Below are 17,974 nucleotides of genomic sequence, written 5' to 3'. Positions count from 1 at the left end.
CACACACACACACACACACACACACACACACACACACACAGATAAATAAAAATTTTTTAAAAAAATTAAATAAATAAATTGCACTGTAGCTATGGATGAACATTGCCCTACACAAATAGGTGATAAGAGATTAGGTTTAATACTAGCAATAAGCTGCTCTGATAACTTGTGAAAAAACACCTGATTTAGCATAATTATTTAAAAAATTATTTCAAGCCTGGTGTGGTACCCTCCTATAATCCTAGCACTTAGAAAGCTGAGGCAGGAGAATCGCCAAGAGTTTGAGGCCAGCCTGGACTATATAGTCAGAACCTGTTTCAAAAAATAAAATTATTTGGAGCTTGGCATAGTGAGCCTGTTTGCTTTGTGGGAGAGAAAGCAAAAAGAATTATCCCAGCACTCAGGAGGCTGAGGCAGGAAGATCTCTGGGAGTTCAAGGCCAGTCTGGGTTATATAGTCAGTTCAGGACCAGCCTGAACTACCTAACGAGACCCTGTCTCAAACAATTGCCTGGCAAGTACAAGGTCCTGAGTTCAATCCCCCGTACCAAAAAAAAGCTTTGTAAACTGCAAATTGCTATGCAAATGCTTAATAACTTTTGTATATATAGTAACTTTTTGGCCCAGAATATTATCAAATACTGCTTCATTACCATAAAATGTCCCTGGGAAACAAACCAATTTGGCAAAACTGACTCAAAGGAGGGGCGGGTTAGATAGGAATGTAGCTCTGTGAAAGCATTGGGCTGAGTCCCAGTAACACAGCTGGCAAGGACAGTGTGTTTTCTGCAATGTATGAAAGTTATATAGATCCAAGTGGTAACAAAGGCCAGAAAGATAACTAGTAATGACTAAATATGTCAGGTACTCGTCAGGACTTTATTAGTTGTTATGGCTTGTGGGTTTTTTTTGTTTTGTTTTGTTTCTTTTTTGGGGATTGAACTCAGGCCCTTGCACTTGCCAGGCAAGCGCTCATTCTACTGAACTATCTCCCCGGCCCCTTGGCTTGTGTTTAGATGTCCCCCCAAAGCTGCATGTGGTCATCGGTGGGGCATTTTCAGAGACGGTGCAGCCAAGGGGGGGTGATTACTGAATCAGTACTCTGGTTGGCACCAGCCTTATCATGATCGCCTACAACATGAAAGACGCTGCTAGGATCCCTTGCTAGCTTTGCTGTCTTCTGCCCACCATCACCTTTTTCTCTGCAATGCCTGCCCTGCCACCCTGCCTTGAACCAGCCTACGATGGACTGAAATCTACAAACTGTGAGCCAAATAAACCTTTCTTCCTTTAACTTTGGGTGTCAGGTATTTGTCTCAGCTAAGGGAAGTAACTATGACACAAGTTGAGTCCTGTTACAGAGAAGGAAAGAGGGTATGGATAGTAATCTGCCCAAGCTGTCCACCTAGTGACTGAATACTCATGAGCCAGTATTCAAAGGCAGACAATCTCTAGGACATAAACACAATTGCTACACTAACAGTTGAAATTACTGTGTTTCTGGTAGCATTCAGTTTCTTCTGAAAAATGAGGATTCCCAACTCTGAGAAATATCAAATGCAGAAAGATGTGGTGAGGCACGTCTCTCATCACAGGCTGAGGCAGAAGGGCTGCCCTGCGTTCAAGACCAACTGGGCTACCTACGGGGTGCAAGCGCGGCCTGAACTACACAGCAAGACCCTTGTCTCCAAAAGCAGAAGCAAAACATTATCGAATTTGCAAAGAGAGGGAAAACAGCTCCATGCTGATAGCTACTGCAGATGAGAAATTTAGAACGTTCTTTCCCTCCAGTCCACACCAGCCTACCAGCAAATCCTGCTGGCTAGAAGTAAAATTTGCCACCCTAGTAAAGCCATTTGTATTACTGCAGTAATTCACTAGTAGGCCTTTCTTTGGTCCTTTTAATTGTTTTGTTGTTCTAAAACACTTTACTGAATTGTTTTTGCAAAGAGGTACTTCCAGGAAACAAAATAAAGGTAAGCAAACCTTTTTTACTTCACACAGTGTCAGAATTTCCAGCCAACTTTTTTTCCCAGTACATTACAACTGTTCTTACAGATTAACAAGAGAATGATGTAAGCACTTAGATTCTGCCCAGCATCAGACAGGAGACATCTTCTGCCAAGAAAATCCACAACAACGGAGAAAGCAGAAACACAATCCAGGCATCCTAGGACCCCAACGGTCAGGGAAGGGGCAGAGCCCTTAGATTTTTAGCCATCAGGTTAGTGTAGAAACTCTGGAAAGGGGTTCTGCACCTGGTTGGGGTTCTAGAGCTCTCATGCTGGAGAGACGAAAGCAGGACAACCAGTAAGAGCCAGCACTGCTAGGGCCTCACAGAGAGCTGAGCATCCAGTCCCCTAAATGGATCAGAACTTACTTTTGACATCAGGACCAGCGTCAGAGACTCTAATTTCTTGTCCTTTTAAATCTCTAGTGTCTCTCAACAGAGTGAACCTTTTAAAATATTGTCCAGACATACATTTTTCTGTTCAAATCCCCCTCGTGGGTTTTCAGCTATTTCTTGTACTACTCTGTGCAAACAACTGCAACCCCCTCCATTTTATCCACACACCCTGACCCCGTGTTATTGCATCTGTAGCATTTACCATTTAGGTGTCATAGTTAACGTCTCATAGGTTTTCCACGGTGGCTTCCGGTGTCACAGCAGAGAAACAGAAGCAAAAAGGGAAAGAGCTTTATTATCTTTGAGGATGCAGAGACAATCTGGGGAAGATGAGGGATTCTCTGGATTGGAACAAAGGGAGGCTGACACTTTTATGGCCTTTTGCCCAGAGTGGAGTTTGAAGGGGATGTTTAGACACACCTGAGGAGCTGATTGGGGTCTTCCCTCAGGTGGCAGGAGGGGTGAAAGGAAATTGTCCCCTGGGCTGAGTTGGAGAAGAAGTGGGGAGGTGGCCTTGGGGAAGATGAGCTATTGTTTTAAGGGCTTCAGCCATATTACATCACCACAATAATAATTCAGCAATTCATACTAGGGCCAGAACCTATCACCTTCCTTATTTCTTCTCTCTCTTGGATTTGTCAGAGTCTGCAATAGTGCTTGGCACATAGAAAGCACTCTCTATATATATATCCTCTAAAGAATTTAACGTGTCTGTAGAAATTTATAATTTCGTTACTGGTCGGATTTTTCTCGGTTTTGTGGTACAGGGGATTGAACCCAGGACCTTCGCTTGAGTTATATCGTGTGTGTGTGTGTGTGTGTGTGTGTGTCTCTCTCTCTCTCTCTCTCTCTCTCTCTCACACACACACACACACATGCTCGCAGTTGTTTTTTAATTTTGATATAGCATCTAGCTAACCTGCCCAGGATACCCTTGAAATCGTGATTTTTCTGCCTCATCCTCCCAAGTGCTGGAATTACAAACCTGCACCACCATACTGGGCCAGTTTACACTCAACAGTTACTGTGTCTAAACTTTCTCCGTGTTTGGTGTAATTCTCAAAGCCACCTATGCCATTTCCATTTAGAGGACAAGAATCCTATTTCAAAACACGTTTTCGTAGCGTTGGATTTGGTTGCCTTAGAGACTGGTTTTAATCCTGATCATCCTTTAAGAATTTGGCCCTCTGTCTAACCAGAGATTGCTGGGGAGGCGAGCAGGCGTCCATAGCAACCCCGGCGCCAGGAAGAACAAGGCAAGCACCGGAAGGCGACATCTCTTATGAGGCCAAGTTTTGCACACTTATGCACACCCATTAAATCCGAACTCAGAACGCTATCAGAATGAAGACCCACCCTGCTAGTGGAAAAAAGACCCAAGTCCAAACGGTAACAGGGTGCCACTGCTGCCCCGGCCAACAAGCACCACGTGACAGCTCACCCAGCTTTCCTCGGGCAGGCTCCGCCCGGACCCTTTTACGGGCGACCCTGCCCACCCCGGAAGTGGGGCGGAGCTCGCAGCGTGGGCACCCAGTGGGCGGAAGTGTCTTTTAGAGACTCGCAGGCAGCTTTAAATTCCTGCTGTCCGGCACGCTCGCCCCTTTCCTGTGGCATCGGGCTCTGTGCGTGGAATGGCTGTGGACGTGAAGTCTCGAGCAAAGCGCTATGAGAAACTGGACTTCCTCGGAGAGGGACAGGTGGGCGCTGGGGCTGGGCTGGGAAGGCCCGAGGAGAGCGCGACCCCACCGCACCCCGGGCTCGGTGGGTTGCGCCGGAGCCGGAGGCCTGGGCCGGCCGCTCGTCCCCGCCGCTGCCCCTCGTTACTTCCTGGGGGACCCTCGGCCGTCCCCTCCTTCCTGCAGAGCAGGCGGCAGCTGGACGCGGACCGCGCGATCGCGTCCCCAGCCCCGCGCGCCCACTAGGACCCGGGTCCCCCGCGAGCGCGAGCAGCTCGCCCCAGCTCATCCCTCTCTTTCTAGTTTGCCACGGTTTACAAGGCCAGAGACAAGAACACCAACCAGATCGTCGCCATTAAGAAAGTAAGTAAAGGGCTGGGGAGATAGCTCGGGGGAATAAGTGCTTGCCTGGCAAGCGTAAGGTCCTGATGTTCGATCCCTAATACCACCCTCAAAAAAAACAGGCCACAGAAGACCTTATTTGATTTTGGGCCTTGGAGATGGCTCAGTAGCAGGGCCTGAGTTCAATCCCCGGTTCCGCCGAAAGAAAAGTAAGATGCCTTGCTGTTTCCCAGCGCGTCGTCTCCACCCTCGGCCGCCCGAGGACGAGTCACTCTTGCCGTTTCCAAGGCGATAGCTTCCCTGGGACCTCGCGCTCGGAGATGGAGCGCTGGAGTTGAACTCGTTTTCCATTAATTGACTTACAACCAAAAGGTTGTGTGTTATTTTTGCTCCATAGCCTCAGACGTTGGGATGAGTCGCCCCATCTGTTGGAGTCCTTGAAACTATTTAATATCATTGTCAAGGTCTGCCTCACGTGTGCCTACTCTGTGTCGTAGCTGTATTATCTGCGCGCATTTTTGCCACGAAAGTCTTTCGGGAACAGTGACAACGCTGATGTGGTACATTTTCTAAAATGATTTAATAAGAAATTTTCTTTGTTTTGTTTTTTGAGATAGGGTCTTGCTATGTAGCTCAGGCTGGTCTTGAAATTCATGGTAATCTTCCTGCCTCAATCACTTAAGTGTTGGGAATACAGGTGTGTGGCACGATGGCCGATACACATGAGAGACAGACAGACAGACGTTGGGGGAGGAGGGAGAGGGAGAAAAAGAGAGACCAAGACAGTTGTTTTTCTGTTGTGACATTAAGGATTTGGTTGGTGCTCTGGACCTCCCCATGGAGAAACATAGTTACTCCTTCCACTCATTTGCTAACATGTATGTTTAATTTTACAAGAAGGAATCAGTGGGCCTGGGAGATGGCTCAGTGGAGTAAGTGCTTCCCTGGCAAGCGCTAGTGTCTGAGTTCAATACCTGGTTCCACTAAAAAAAAAAAGGAATCATTAAATAAGGTACTGTCTTTGTCTTCTAGGACATAAATATTGTTGATCATTTTAAAGATGATTCATTAATTTCCTTTTTGTGGTACTAGAGGTTGAACTTGGCCTTACCCATGGTAGGCAAGAGCTCTACCACTAAGCTGCATCCCTGACTGACCGGGCTTACATTTTATTATTTTGAGACAGTCACTAAGTTACTCAGACTGACCACAAACTGGCGACCCTCTGTCTCAGCCTCGTGAGTACTTGGGATTACTGGTCCTCCATGCCAGACACTGTGAGTCGGTCTTGTGTGCTTGTTTGAGAACATATAGTTAAAACGAAGCATGTGTTGCTGCCTCAGCATTCCAACATCAACTTCCACCAGATGTGGCCAAATTAATTCCAAAATAGTTAGACAGGTTTCCTTCCTACCACAGTTTCAACAGCTTTTGTATTATCAGACTTTCTGGCATTTGTCAGCTGGGTCAAAAGTAGTGTATTTTTGTTGTTCAAGTTAAAATTTCTCTGGTAGGACCAGCAACATAGCTCAGCAAACTAAGTGCAGGAACCAGGGGTTCGATCCCCAGTCCTGCATGGTGTACCCGCCCTGCCCCCAGGGCTCACTTAGCTCCTCCTGGGGGGCAGTCCTATAGTCCCAATGCTGGGGAGGCTGAAAACAGGAGGATCACTATGAGTCTGAGCTGCGTGGTGAGACCCTGTACCAAATACATAAATAAAAAAAAACTTAAATGTGCATTATCAGTCATCAGTCGGTGCCTAAAGAAAACCTGATTATAGCTTTAGAGGCCTCACTGAGATTAGTCTCTAAGTGAGCCCAGAGCCACTGGAACGTCTGACATTTACTGAGGGATAGAGGCAGGCTAAGGAATGTGGGTTAACTACTTTGGTGAACCCAAACTATCTATGGACTTCAGGCATTTACCTAACCCTTAAGTTTACACAACTATAGCCATTAACGCCCCAAGCAAGGGATGAAACAACCACAACCAGGCGGGCGCCAGCAGGAGAAGCTGTTATCTGCAGCCTGGAATCCCAGCTTGCTGGAATTTGCCAAAGAGGGAGCAGTTCTCCTGAGCTCTGTTTGTTGCTCTTTGCTCCCTCGGGACATTAGGCTTTTTTCTCATATCTATATTTCTATACTTAAAAAAAATTCTCTGATTACATCATCTTTTCTTATACTTTCTCTTACTTGTTTTTCTGTAGATTTCTTTCTTTTCTTTTTTTTTTGGATGGTGTTGGGAATAGAACCCAAGGCCTCTCACGTATGCTACCTCTGACCTATATACCTGGCCAGGGTTACTTTTCCTTTTTTTTTCTATTGATTCCTTTGGTTTAGTTTGTTGAGACCTGGTCTCCGCTGTCGTATAGGCTGGCCTCATAAACTCATGGCAGTCGTCCTCAGCTGCTGGGTGCTGAGGTTACAGCTGCGTATCACCACATCCAGCTTTTTTGTGGGCATTGATCCTTCATCAGAAGTGTTCACTGCACGTATAATCTTCCAGTCTTTAGGTAGGCTTTTAGCTTATTTAATGTTTAAGTCTTATCATCTACAGTTAATGTTTGTACACTGTATGATATGCAGATATAATAGTTTCTTTCCCCCAGAGTCCAACACTATTAATAACCTATTCTTTTGTGTTTTGTTCTTTGATAAAGGTCTTGCAATATAGTTCAGGCTGGTCTTTGTTTTGGGTCGCTCAGAATAGGAACCAGGTCAGCCCAATTGGAATTTATAAAACTGTTCATTACGGAGCTCATCCCCCCTCCCCCTGCAGCTCTCAGGCGGGCGGCTAGCCCAGAAAGGGTGGGGGGAGGAACAGGACGACTTCTAAAACATGGACCCATATTCAATTTAGTAAACAAATTTATCATGTAACACAAAATGTAGCCTTAAGTTTAGTTTTCTTTTTTTTATTTTTAAATTTTTATTAATTTTAATGAGAAAAAAGAATAGCAATGAAACAGTTACAATACAGGTTAGTAGGATGTAAGTTTTCTTTTGAAGTTATCTCAGTGAGCTAACTTTGTTTACAGGAATTAGTGAGGAAGGAATTTTATCTTAGCAAGGAGTTAAGCCCATTTAGTTTTCTTTTGAAGTCATCTCTGTAAGCTAACTTTGTTTACAGAAATTAGTGAGGAAGGAATTTTATCTTTGGGAGCAGCAAGAAACAGCCACTAGTTACTAAACAACCTAGAACAGCAGTGAGTACACATTTCTCACACAAAAAGAAAGCACAAGATTTTCATTTAGAGCCTAAATTGTGAGTTAACCCAATACAGTCTTGAACACTTTTGCTTCTGCCTGAGTGCTGGGATTACAGGTTATACCCTGCTGATACCCTGTTCCCCCATGTACTTGGGGTACAGGCTTCGTTATATTTTTGGCTTCATTCTGGGCACTATATTCAGTTTTGTTGTTGTTGTTGTTGTTGTTTTTGGCAGAATGGGGGATTGAACTCAGGCCTTTGTGTTTGCCAGGCAAGCACTTATTCTACTGAGTTGTCTCCCCGACCCAGCTATTCAGTTCTAATGATTAATTCTTTTCATCCTGCTGAAATACTGTGTACCTTTCATTACCATTGTTTTCTAGTAAATCTTAAAATCTGTTAAATTCTGTGTAGTGGACCTTGTTTTTCATGTCTAACTTGGTCTTGACTACTAAATGAGCCAATTAGGAAATTTGAAACCATCTGGAAAATTTCACTAGGAACCACTCCTAGGTATTAGGTACTACTATGGGATTATTATTAATTATCTTAGATTTGAAAATGCCCTTATAATAGCTCAGTGGATTAAAGCACCTGCGAGCAGGCTGGGGGGGCGGCGGGAGCAGGGTTCGATCCGGCCCTGCTCCGGGTACCCTGAGACTGCAATTGAGACTGGGCATGGTGGTGTGCGCCTGTAATCCCAGCTCTTGGGAGAGGCTGTAAACAGGCAGATCACTGCAGTCTGATCTGGTAGTGAGACCCTGAATACCTGAGGACCCTGAAAATAATGAAAATGCCCTTATACTTAGGCAGTTCATGCTTTAGAGGTGCTTAACATGTAGGGATAAAATGACAAGGGAACAACCCACTCGGGCCCCCCTCCTGTCCCTCTCTTGGACAGGAGCTTTCTTTCCCTCAATAAATATATTCTGCTCATTAAAAAAAAAAAAAAATGACATGACAAGAAGTGTGGAATTTGCTTTAAAATATTTTAGCCAGCAAATGGGAAAGGATGAATTGAATGAAGTAAGTGTAACATAATTAATCACTGTTGGGGCCAGGGAGATGGCTCAGTGGAATAAGCACTTCCCTGGCAAGTGCAAGGGCCTGAGTTCAATCACTGGTTACAAAAAAAAAAAAAAATTAATCTCTGTTGATTCTGGGTACTGAAATAGCACACTTCATGAGATTTTTTTTTTTTGTTTGGAAAATGCACTAATTAAAACATTTTGCTCTTTTTTCTTATAAATTTTAGAATCAGTTTGTCACTATTCTGAATGATATAAGCACACTTAGAGGGGGCTACTCTAGTAAATTATCCTTGCCCCACTATGCTAGGGTTTGAGTCCAAAGCTCTCTACTAAGCCACACTGTTAACCTCTTGCCTAATTCATGATTCCCATTCTCTTTTTGCCTACTAGTACTCTCCGTGTGGTTTGCTGCAGGTTTTTATGGTAGCTGAATTTTGAAGTGCTCATAGGTTATATTTTAAGTCTGTAATTTTTCAGGTGTGGTAGTGCACATCTGTAAACTCTGAGTACTCAGGAGGCTGAGACAGGAGGATCACTGCAAACTTGAGGCAAGACCTTGTCACAAAAAAAACCTCAAAAGAGGTCTGCATGACTTAATGCATTTTTAATATGTGTGGGATATTGTGTTTTCTTCTCTTTCAGATCAAACTTGGACACAGATCAGAAGCTAAAGATGGTAAGTATTCATATAACCTGAGAAAACGGGAAATCTTTTTATTTTCACTGAGGAAATGAGCCAAGTACTAGTAAGAGGTACAGTGATTCTAGGTAGAATTATTACGGTGGCCCAGAAGAGTAACGACAGATTCCGCATAGAGAAGAGACATTTGATAATTCTCACATTCACATCACCTAAGTGAAATGGGAGGCAGTGAAGTTGGTAGTGGCCTGCCCTGCTGATCTCATTACTATTTTTTTTTAACATTTATTTATTTATTTGTGTGTGTGTGTGTGTGTGTGTGTGTGGCCAGCTCAGTCCACAAGGGGGCAGGGCTGGCTGGCATGTGGTGCTGGGGAATCGAACCGCATCCCTGTGCTTTGCCAAGGTTGTTCCAAGTAGGTGCTTTAGACCACTGAGCCATCTCGCCAGCCCCTCATTACTATTTTAAATGTTAACTGCTCTTGATTTTTTTTTTTTTTTCTTTCTGAACTTTTAACTCCTTTGAGAGTTTAGGATACATCTTTGTGGAAGTCCACAAAGTTCTCTATGGCATAGACATACAAGGGAAAGATTTCCATGACCTTTTTAAAAGATGCTGAGTCCTGTTTGGTCATAACAGCATATTTTTTATGAAAATAGTCCATCATCTCTTCCCAGATTGAGTTCTGTCCCTGGTGTTAGAAAAGATAGTGTCATCTCAGTACCTTGCTCTTAGCACGAGACATGTGCCCCAGATATTTGTAGGGCAAGAGAAGAGAACCCGTGTGCTTATCTGTCTGCCACATACCTGTAGTCTGATGCTCTTAGTGTAATGGTTTTCAGATGTGATGTGCTATTGATAATTGTTTTTCAACCCTGTCAGTCTGTGCTAACTTACCTTAAAAATAAAGCAGTGTAAAAGAAAATCAAATTTGTCTCGCAGCTTGTCAAAATTTGCCTGTTTTATGACTGACCTTTCCTAAAAATGTATTTGTAAGAAGAATTTGAGATTTCAGAATTATTGTTTACTTTTTGCTTTGCCTTTTTACACAGGTATAAATAGAACAGCCTTAAGAGAGATAAAATTATTACAGGAGCTAAGTCATCCAAATATAATTGGTGTGAGTACAATCTAAATTGTTTGATACTTGGGATCCTGCCTTTTTGAACATAGTAGGTGTTGATTGAAGCCTCAACAAGATGAATTGTTCTAGGTGAGCCTTGGAGAAGAAAATGAAAAGTTGATCAGCTGGAGTGTTTTTTGTCCTAATTGTTCCTGCAGTGAGTGTCTTTTAAAACCATACAGCTAAGCTGGATGAGGTGGTGCCCACCTGTAGTCCCAAAACAAATTACTTTGAATCCTAGAGAGTTTTAGCGAAGTGCCCAAGAATCAGCCTGTATTCAAAACCCTCGTGTTCCCGTGTGGAGGGTTCTGAGCAAGTTCTTTCTCAACTTTGTGTGGCTTCTGCTTCATAAGATTGTCATCAGGCTAGTAGAAGACATCAGGTGTGGAACGGGCTGCGTGAAGAATGCACTTCTTTATGGAATGGTTACTTAGGGAGGTTTTTTGAGGCAGGTTCTCCCTGTGTATCCCAGGCTGGCCTGGAACTCACAGCTGTCCTCCTGCCTCCATCTCCCAAGTGCTGGAATTACAGGTGTGTGCCACCACACTCAGCTTTTTTCGTAATTTAAAAGGGATCATGCTACTCCTCCTGGGGAGACTTTTCTTAATTGAGTAGTGTGCTTGGGAAATTTTTTCAATTGGAGACTGAAGTAAAGTTTTTATTAATTCTTTAGTTATAAATCCCCAAATTAGGGGGAACTTAACTATGTAGTGGTTTTAAAAAGTTTAATATTTTTGTGCCTCAGAATACTAACTTCTTTAATTTTTTTTTTTTTTTTTTTTTGGTGGAACCAGGGATTGAACTCAGGCCCTTCCACTTGCCAGGGAAACACTTATTCCACTGAGCCATCTCCCTGGCCCACTAACTTCTTTATCACTGTAAAACAACCAAAAAAAAAAAAAAAAGTAAAATTTAGTAAAGTGATTTCACCTTTATAGGAAATTGTCAATAGTTCATATGTTTAAATTTTTATAACATGTATATGTTGGTATGGCCTTCCAACAGTGTTAAATAGCAAATCTGTTAGGTCCTCATAATTAGACCCCTCCCAATCTGAAGAGAAAAATCTTCAACAGACCAGTGTGTTCAAACAGGAAAGTGTACTGTTATCAAGTTGGTGTCCAGGCCTGGTTCTCAGGCTTACAGGAAATACTGTAAGTCTATAGAATGCCACTCAGTAAGTTAGCAAGCTGCTGCTGTCATCTCACACTTCCCCAGGTGCTTCCCACTATAGAATGCCACTGTGTAAGTCAGCTGAGGGCTGCTGTCATCTGCACTTCCCTCCCCCCACAGAGGCACCAGACCCGCTCATGACCCCCGAGGAACTTAACATTTTCTGTTTTCCTCAGTGGGTCACCCCCTCCCATACCTAGGGCAGCCTATATTTTGTTTTCTTCCTGTGTTCATGGTCAGTGGCCTTCTCAGCATTGACCAACCCGAAATAAAGATATTGCTGTTTGCTTCAATCATGCCTATTCTAGTGGTCTGAGTTGCTCCTTGGGGTCTAGCCTGACAGAATCACATTTTAACTTTTTAAAAACTTTTATTTTGCAGCTCCTTGATGCTTTTGGACATAAATCTAATATTAGCCTTGTCTTTGATTTCATGGAAACTGATTTAGAGGTAAGATTAAGATTCTTAGAGAAATTTTTTTCTACAGTTTATCAAAGGAAATTGTGGATGTTATTCTGCCTTAGAAGATAATAGTATTCTATTTAATTTATTTATGAATGAATGAATAATTGAATGAATGAAAGAAAGAAAGATAATGCTATTTGAACTGCTTTATTTCTCTGGTGTGAGAAACCAAAAGTGTAAATAAGGACCAAAATGTATAATAGATATTGGGAAATGGGAAGAAAATGTTCAAATGAGAAGGGACCTGGGGAAAGGGGAGGAGGAAGGAAAGAAGGGACAAGAAAAAAAAAAAAAAAAATAGAAGGAAAAAAATGGAAGCAAAGCTTTATAAATAAGGAGTGGAGCAGAAGTTGAAGGCACAGGAGGAAAACAGGAAAGAGGAGGAAACAAGTTGTATCATGTACAGATACAAATTCTCTAAAGATAAATGTTATGTAAATCTAAAATGTAACCCCCAATTTTTAAGCCTCTCCCCACCAAAAAACTAAAAACAACTGGTATTTTTAAAAAATTATTTATTTATTTATTTATTTGTGTGTGTGTATGGCCAGCTCAGCCTACCAGGGGGTGGGGCTGGCTGGCATGTGGTGCTGGGGGATTGAACCGCGGTCCCTTTGCTACGCTTGTTCTAAGTAGGTGCTTTAGACCACTGAGCCATCTCACCAGCCCCAACTACTGGTATTTTAAAAGTGCTTACTTTTGTTCAAACTGGATGGAGTCTGAAGTCAAACATCTGTGAGTTCTTTCTTTTTTTTTTTTTTTCTGTAACAGGAATTGAACTCAGGACCTTTTGATTGCCAGGCAGGTGCTTAAGCTGCTGAGCTCACTCCCTGGCCCCATATGGGTTCTTCACTTGTGGTCATTTGCCTGTATTGGCAGCATTAAGCACTGTGCAGCAACTTGCATTTCATTAGCATTTCTGTCTATCCAGTTCCCTGTAGCCATGACAATACTTTTAGAGAAATTGAGATGAGGTCTGTCATAACTTTAAGCTTTTCCCCTATACTTTTCACTGTATTTCCCTATATTCCTGTATCATCATAGACTAGTGAACAATTCCAGTTATTTAAGAAAAACAAAACATTGCCAACATAGAAACCAGTGTTAAATGGTTGTTCAGCTTTATTTTTAATCAGCAAAAATGGAAGAAACCTCAGTGTTCTTCATCTAGAAAATATATGAACAATTGCAGAAGCCTGTATAAGTAAATACTACTGTGGAAGTTGGTACATGGCTATAATCCCAGCACTCAGAAGGCTGAGGCAGGAGGCTCACCTTGTGAGTTCAAGGCCAGCTTGTGAGATTGCCTTAAAAAAAGAAAAAGAAAAAATGTCGGGGTTGGAGATATAGCTCAGTGGTGCAGTGCCTGCCTGGCAAGCGTGAGGTCATGAGTTCAATTCCTAGTATTCTCCCCACCAAAAAAATCAATAATTTAATGCCAGTCGGGAATAGAGAGGAGCTGTAACCCTAGGAATAAATTGGCGTATGACGCGGATCCCAAGAATGCTGTAGAAACTGAGCTGTGCTCTGTAACTCCTCCGTTTTATCCTCCTGCCTTTCTCCATGGGCCCACTTTGTCAGTGTGGTCTGGACAGTTCCAGGCTTTGTCTGTGGAGTCTAATAATTCCCAAGAGAAGACAGTGCTTCATTCCCTTCGCTTCTAGCCCAAGCACTTGGATTGGTTGGTTGGTTAGCCTTAGGTCACATGCCCATCCCAGCAGCAATCTGGTGCCTGGGCGGGCAGTTCCAGAGTGGGACGGCCATGCCTGGGTCCTGTATCCTCATCAGAGAGTCAGGTGGGGTTCGTTCTTATCCTACTTACCCTATTGCGATGGGCTGAGCTGGGATGAGGAGGTTCCCACTGTAGATGTCTGATACGTTTCTGCTAAAGGTTATAGGCTGCAGTGTTGCCTTCTTCCTAATTCTATAGATGCTTGTCTCTCCCTAATTGTAGGAATTCTTTTTTTAATAAAATTTATTTATTTATGTGTGTGTGTGTGTCCAGTTCAGCCCACCAGGGGCCGGGGCTGGCTGGCACGTGGTGCTGGGGGATTGAACCACGGTCCCTGTTCTTTGCTAAGCTTGTTCCAAGTAGGTGCTTTAGACCACTGAGCCATCTCACCAGCCCCATAATTGTAGGAATTCTAACAGTGTCTTCTAAACAGAGTTGGGCAGTTTCTCTGGGAGAGTCTTCTGTGCGGAAATACTCATTTTATTTTTATGTGGTAGAGTTCATTCAGAATGCTGAGGTGTGTCTGTGTTGTATGTCTGTTTTCCAGGTTATAATAAAGGACAATAGTCTTGTGCTGACACCGTCACACATTAAAGCATACATGTTGATGACTCTTCAAGGGCTGGAATATTTACACCAACACTGGATTCTACATAGGGTAAGGTTTCCGTCCTTTATTTTTAAATTTATGTATTTGGCACATGGTCTCACTACACAGCAGGACTCGTAGTGATCCTCCTGTTTTTAGCCTTCCCAGCACTGGGCTCACAGGCATGCATCACCATGCCCAGAGGGAACCCCAGACACAGTGCTTGCCTAAGTAGGTGCTTAGTTCTCTGAGCTAACTCACTGGCCCAGTTTCACTCTTTTAATTGAATTTTTTTTTCTTTTTGTAGTGCTATAGATTGAACCCCTAGCCTTCCACATGCCTGGCAGGACCTTTGCCACTGAACTACATTCCCCAGTCCATTTGCTTTTCTTGTGGTCAGGTTTACATAGTAAGTAGTTTAGTCTATAATGGTGTTAGTATGTAGCTTATTGAACAAAGTAAAGTACAAGTGACCGCTTTATCTCAGCCTCTTCTACTTGTTCTCCAGTTGCAGTAGGTGCTGCTGTCAGGACTCCATATTGCTGTGTAACGTTTAGAATTATAGGCATCTAGTCCTCCTTTTTTACTGTGGTATTAGGATTACAATCCAGAGGGCCAGCCAAATAGCTCAGCGGATTAAAGGGCCTGCAAGCAGGCTCAGAGGCCGGGGATTTCATTCCAGGGCCTGCTGTGCCGGCCTCACCCCCAGGGCTCTCTGAGAATGCAATTGAGACTGGGCGTGGTGGTGCACACCTGGAATCCCAGCTCTTGGGAGGCTGTAAACAGGCCAAGCACTGCGAATCTGATCTAGTAGCGAGACCCTGAACACCCTGTAGACCCTTCCTTAAAATACAAAAAAAAGTAGTACAATCCAGGCGCTTTTGGCTACTGAGCTACATTTTCAGTCTTCCTTATATTGAAACAGTGTGTTGCTAAATTGTCCAAGCAGCACACAGGTTTGTGATCCTTCAGCTAGAGCCTCCCTAAATGCTGAGATGGCGGGCGTGCATCCCATGCCCAACTCAGTCCTGTTTTTTTTTCCAGCCCAGTCCTGATTTACTTTTTTTTTTTTGTCCATAATCAAAACTATTGAAAAACGCCATCAACATAGGAGCATGTCAGTGCTGTGAACCTTACAAAATCAAGCATAATCATGTTATCTTGGTAGATTCTTTACACTTACTAAATTTATGATAAGGCTTTGTGAAAAAGCAAATTCAGAAAGTTTTATATATCATTAGTGTTGCTTTCTTCTAACTGAACAACCTGCAAAGGAATCATGACAGTACAGTGAACAAAAGTTTATTTCACTATTAGTACAATTTTGTGGCAAAAGTACTTTATATAAAAAAAGTTTTAGGAATATCAGATTAATATTTATATGCAAATTATAGCTGAGTATATTCTGCTATGACCCTGTCATTCTGATTTCTCAAAGAATATAAGGGGGGGGGGCTGGTGAGATGGCTCAGTGATCTAAAGCACCTACTTAGAACAAGCTTAGCAAAGCACAGGGACCGCGGTTCAATCCCCAGCACCACATGCCAGCCAGCCCCGCCCCCTGGTGGGCTGAGCTGGCCACACACACACACACACACACACACATAAATAAATAAATAAAATTTAAAAAATAAATACTTTTAAAAAAAAAAAAAAAAAAGAATATAAGGGGGTCAAAAAAAGGGAGGGCTGGGGTGATGGCTTAGTAGAATAAATGCTTCCCTGGCAAGTGCAATGGTCTCAGTTCAATCCCCAGTTTTGCAAAAAAAAAAAAAATCCATAAGGGGGTCTATTTAGAAACAAGGACCTGAATTGAACAGTTAAAACTGCTTTGAAGATATATTCCTACTAGGAAAGCTAGAGTCACTTTGAACCAAGATCATGACCTGGAATGTTTCCTTGGGAGCAGTATTACTCTTCAGTATTACATGTAGACTTTGTACTCACATCTTCCCAAACCAGACCAAATAGATCCAGATTTACCGCTCATCTACTTTTAACTCTTCCAGTGAAAACATAGAGTTCATAACATTTCTATTTGAACATTACTTGTTCCTTAGCTGATAATGATTTTTAAAAATTTGTCTTAAGTTATATATACCAAAAATTTTTAAATCCCATAGTGTTAAAAATCTCTGTCCTCCTACATATACCTTGCTTCCATTCTGATTTATTTTATTCCAAGCAAAGTAGGTGAAATAACTACAAAAAAATTGTGCTTTCCAAACTTAAAAAAATAGTAAGAGATGTTTGGTAAACTTGCCCAGTTGAACTGGATACCCTTTACTTAAAAAGCCCACAAGGAAAAATTTTATGAACCTTCTCTCTGGCTTAGAAAATACCAAAGTGATAGGGGCTGGGGAGACGGCTCAGTGGAATAAGCGCTTCCCTGGCAAGCACAGGGGCCTGAGTTCAATCCCTGGTTCCGCCAAAAAAAGAGAGAGAAAATACCAAAGTGATGGATACACCTTCTGTGAGTCTGGCTTTTCCTCCTGTAGGCTGGTCCAAAACTGTTGAATAATGCAAAGAACCACTGTCTTGCGCATGGCTGAAAACCATGGTAATCTTGTAACAACTTGGACATTTTTACATAAAATAAGAATTTAGACTTTGAACTAGCCCTTTTTTATGTCTTTTTTTTTTTTTTTTTTTTCTTTTCCAAGAAAGGCTGTAGTAAATCTCTGGCCAAAGGCATGGTGATCTTCTCACCAGCCAGCCTGACAGCACAATAGACACCACACCATACTCATTTTTCATATATGAAGAGCTAAGCTGCTAAGTAAGGTGTTTTTTTCAAAGTTAGCAATTGATAACTCACTGGGTATTAGAACCAAGGTCTTTACAGTCTTTCAATTCAAGAATTCTTTTTATTATATTGTTGTAGAAAACTGGATTTATACAATGGAGGATCAGTGATATAGCTCAATGGCACAGTGCTTGCTTGGCAAGTGCAAGGTCCAGAGTTTGATTCTTGGTACTAAAGACAAAAGAATGAATTCATACAACGGAGATTTTTCTTTGTTTGTTTTTTTGACACAGGGTCTCACTGTGTAGTTCATGCTGGCCTTGAAGTCACTATGTAGCCCAGACTGGCCTAGAACTCATAGTGGTCCTTCTGCCCCAGTCTCCTGAGTGCTGGAATCACAAGTGGGCACTGCCCGATGCCTCTTCTCTCCAGTATATCTTTAAAAATAATTTATGTAGGGCCAGGGAATTAGGTCAGTGGCACATTTTGTAAACATACATATTTACAAAATTTATGAAGTTGACCATTTTCAGGATCATTTAGCTATTGGAATAAGGTTAATTTGTCTTGGTAGATGTTCTTTATGTGGATATAGAGCCAAAAATACATACTTTTCTTCTTTTTTTAGTTTATTTCTTATGTATTTAGGACAGGCTCTATAGGCTCTCACTACGTAGATAGGACTTGTTGCGATTCTGTTTTTTGCCTCCCAAGGGCTGGGATTATAGGCGCATACCACCAAGCCCAGTCTCAATGACATATCAGGGCCCCAGGGGCCGGGCCAGCATGGCACACCACGCTGGAATTTTTTTTTTTTTTTTTTTTTTTTTTTTTTTTTTT

The 17,974-nt window shown here is 42.5% G+C and overlaps 2 protein-coding genes and 1 non-coding gene across 3 annotated transcripts in view; 2 read left to right on the top strand and 1 right to left on the bottom strand.

Annotated features, from left to right (window-relative positions):
* Mrps36 (mitochondrial ribosomal protein S36) overlaps window positions 1–2,454 on the top strand; it is a 19,302-nt gene extending 16,848 nt beyond the window's left edge. Inside the window, exon 4 of the mRNA XM_023704712.1 lies at window positions 2,437–2,454. Coding sequence (XP_023560480.1) covers window positions 2,437–2,454 — 18 coding nt within the window. The remainder of the gene's footprint in view (window positions 1–2,436) is intronic.
* LOC111815257 lies at window positions 2,366–2,422 on the bottom strand. Its single transcript, XR_002819985.1, has one exon. It is a non-coding gene; the product is annotated as a small nucleolar RNA SNORD52 (small nucleolar RNA).
* Window positions 2,455–3,894: 1,440 nt separating the features above from the next.
* The window catches only part of Cdk7 (cyclin dependent kinase 7), a 36,497-nt gene continuing 22,417 nt past the window's right edge, over window positions 3,895–17,974 (top strand). Inside the window, exons 1-6 of the mRNA XM_004623026.2 lie at window positions 3,895–4,103; window positions 4,386–4,445; window positions 9,308–9,341; window positions 10,359–10,426; window positions 11,984–12,052; window positions 14,347–14,457. Of these exons, the coding sequence (XP_004623083.1) occupies window positions 4,038–4,103; window positions 4,386–4,445; window positions 9,308–9,341; window positions 10,359–10,426; window positions 11,984–12,052; window positions 14,347–14,457 (408 nt within the window). The 5' untranslated portion in view covers window positions 3,895–4,037. The remainder of the gene's footprint in view (window positions 4,104–4,385; window positions 4,446–9,307; window positions 9,342–10,358; window positions 10,427–11,983; window positions 12,053–14,346; window positions 14,458–17,974) is intronic.

This window comes from Octodon degus, unplaced genomic scaffold (genome assembly GCF_000260255.1).
Source record: "Octodon degus isolate 3935 unplaced genomic scaffold, OctDeg1.0 scaffold00001, whole genome shotgun sequence".
Taxonomy (NCBI): Eukaryota; Metazoa; Chordata; class Mammalia; order Rodentia; family Octodontidae; genus Octodon; species Octodon degus.
Note: the sequence above shows the minus strand (reverse complement) of the source record. Positions and strands in the feature narration are given on the sequence as shown.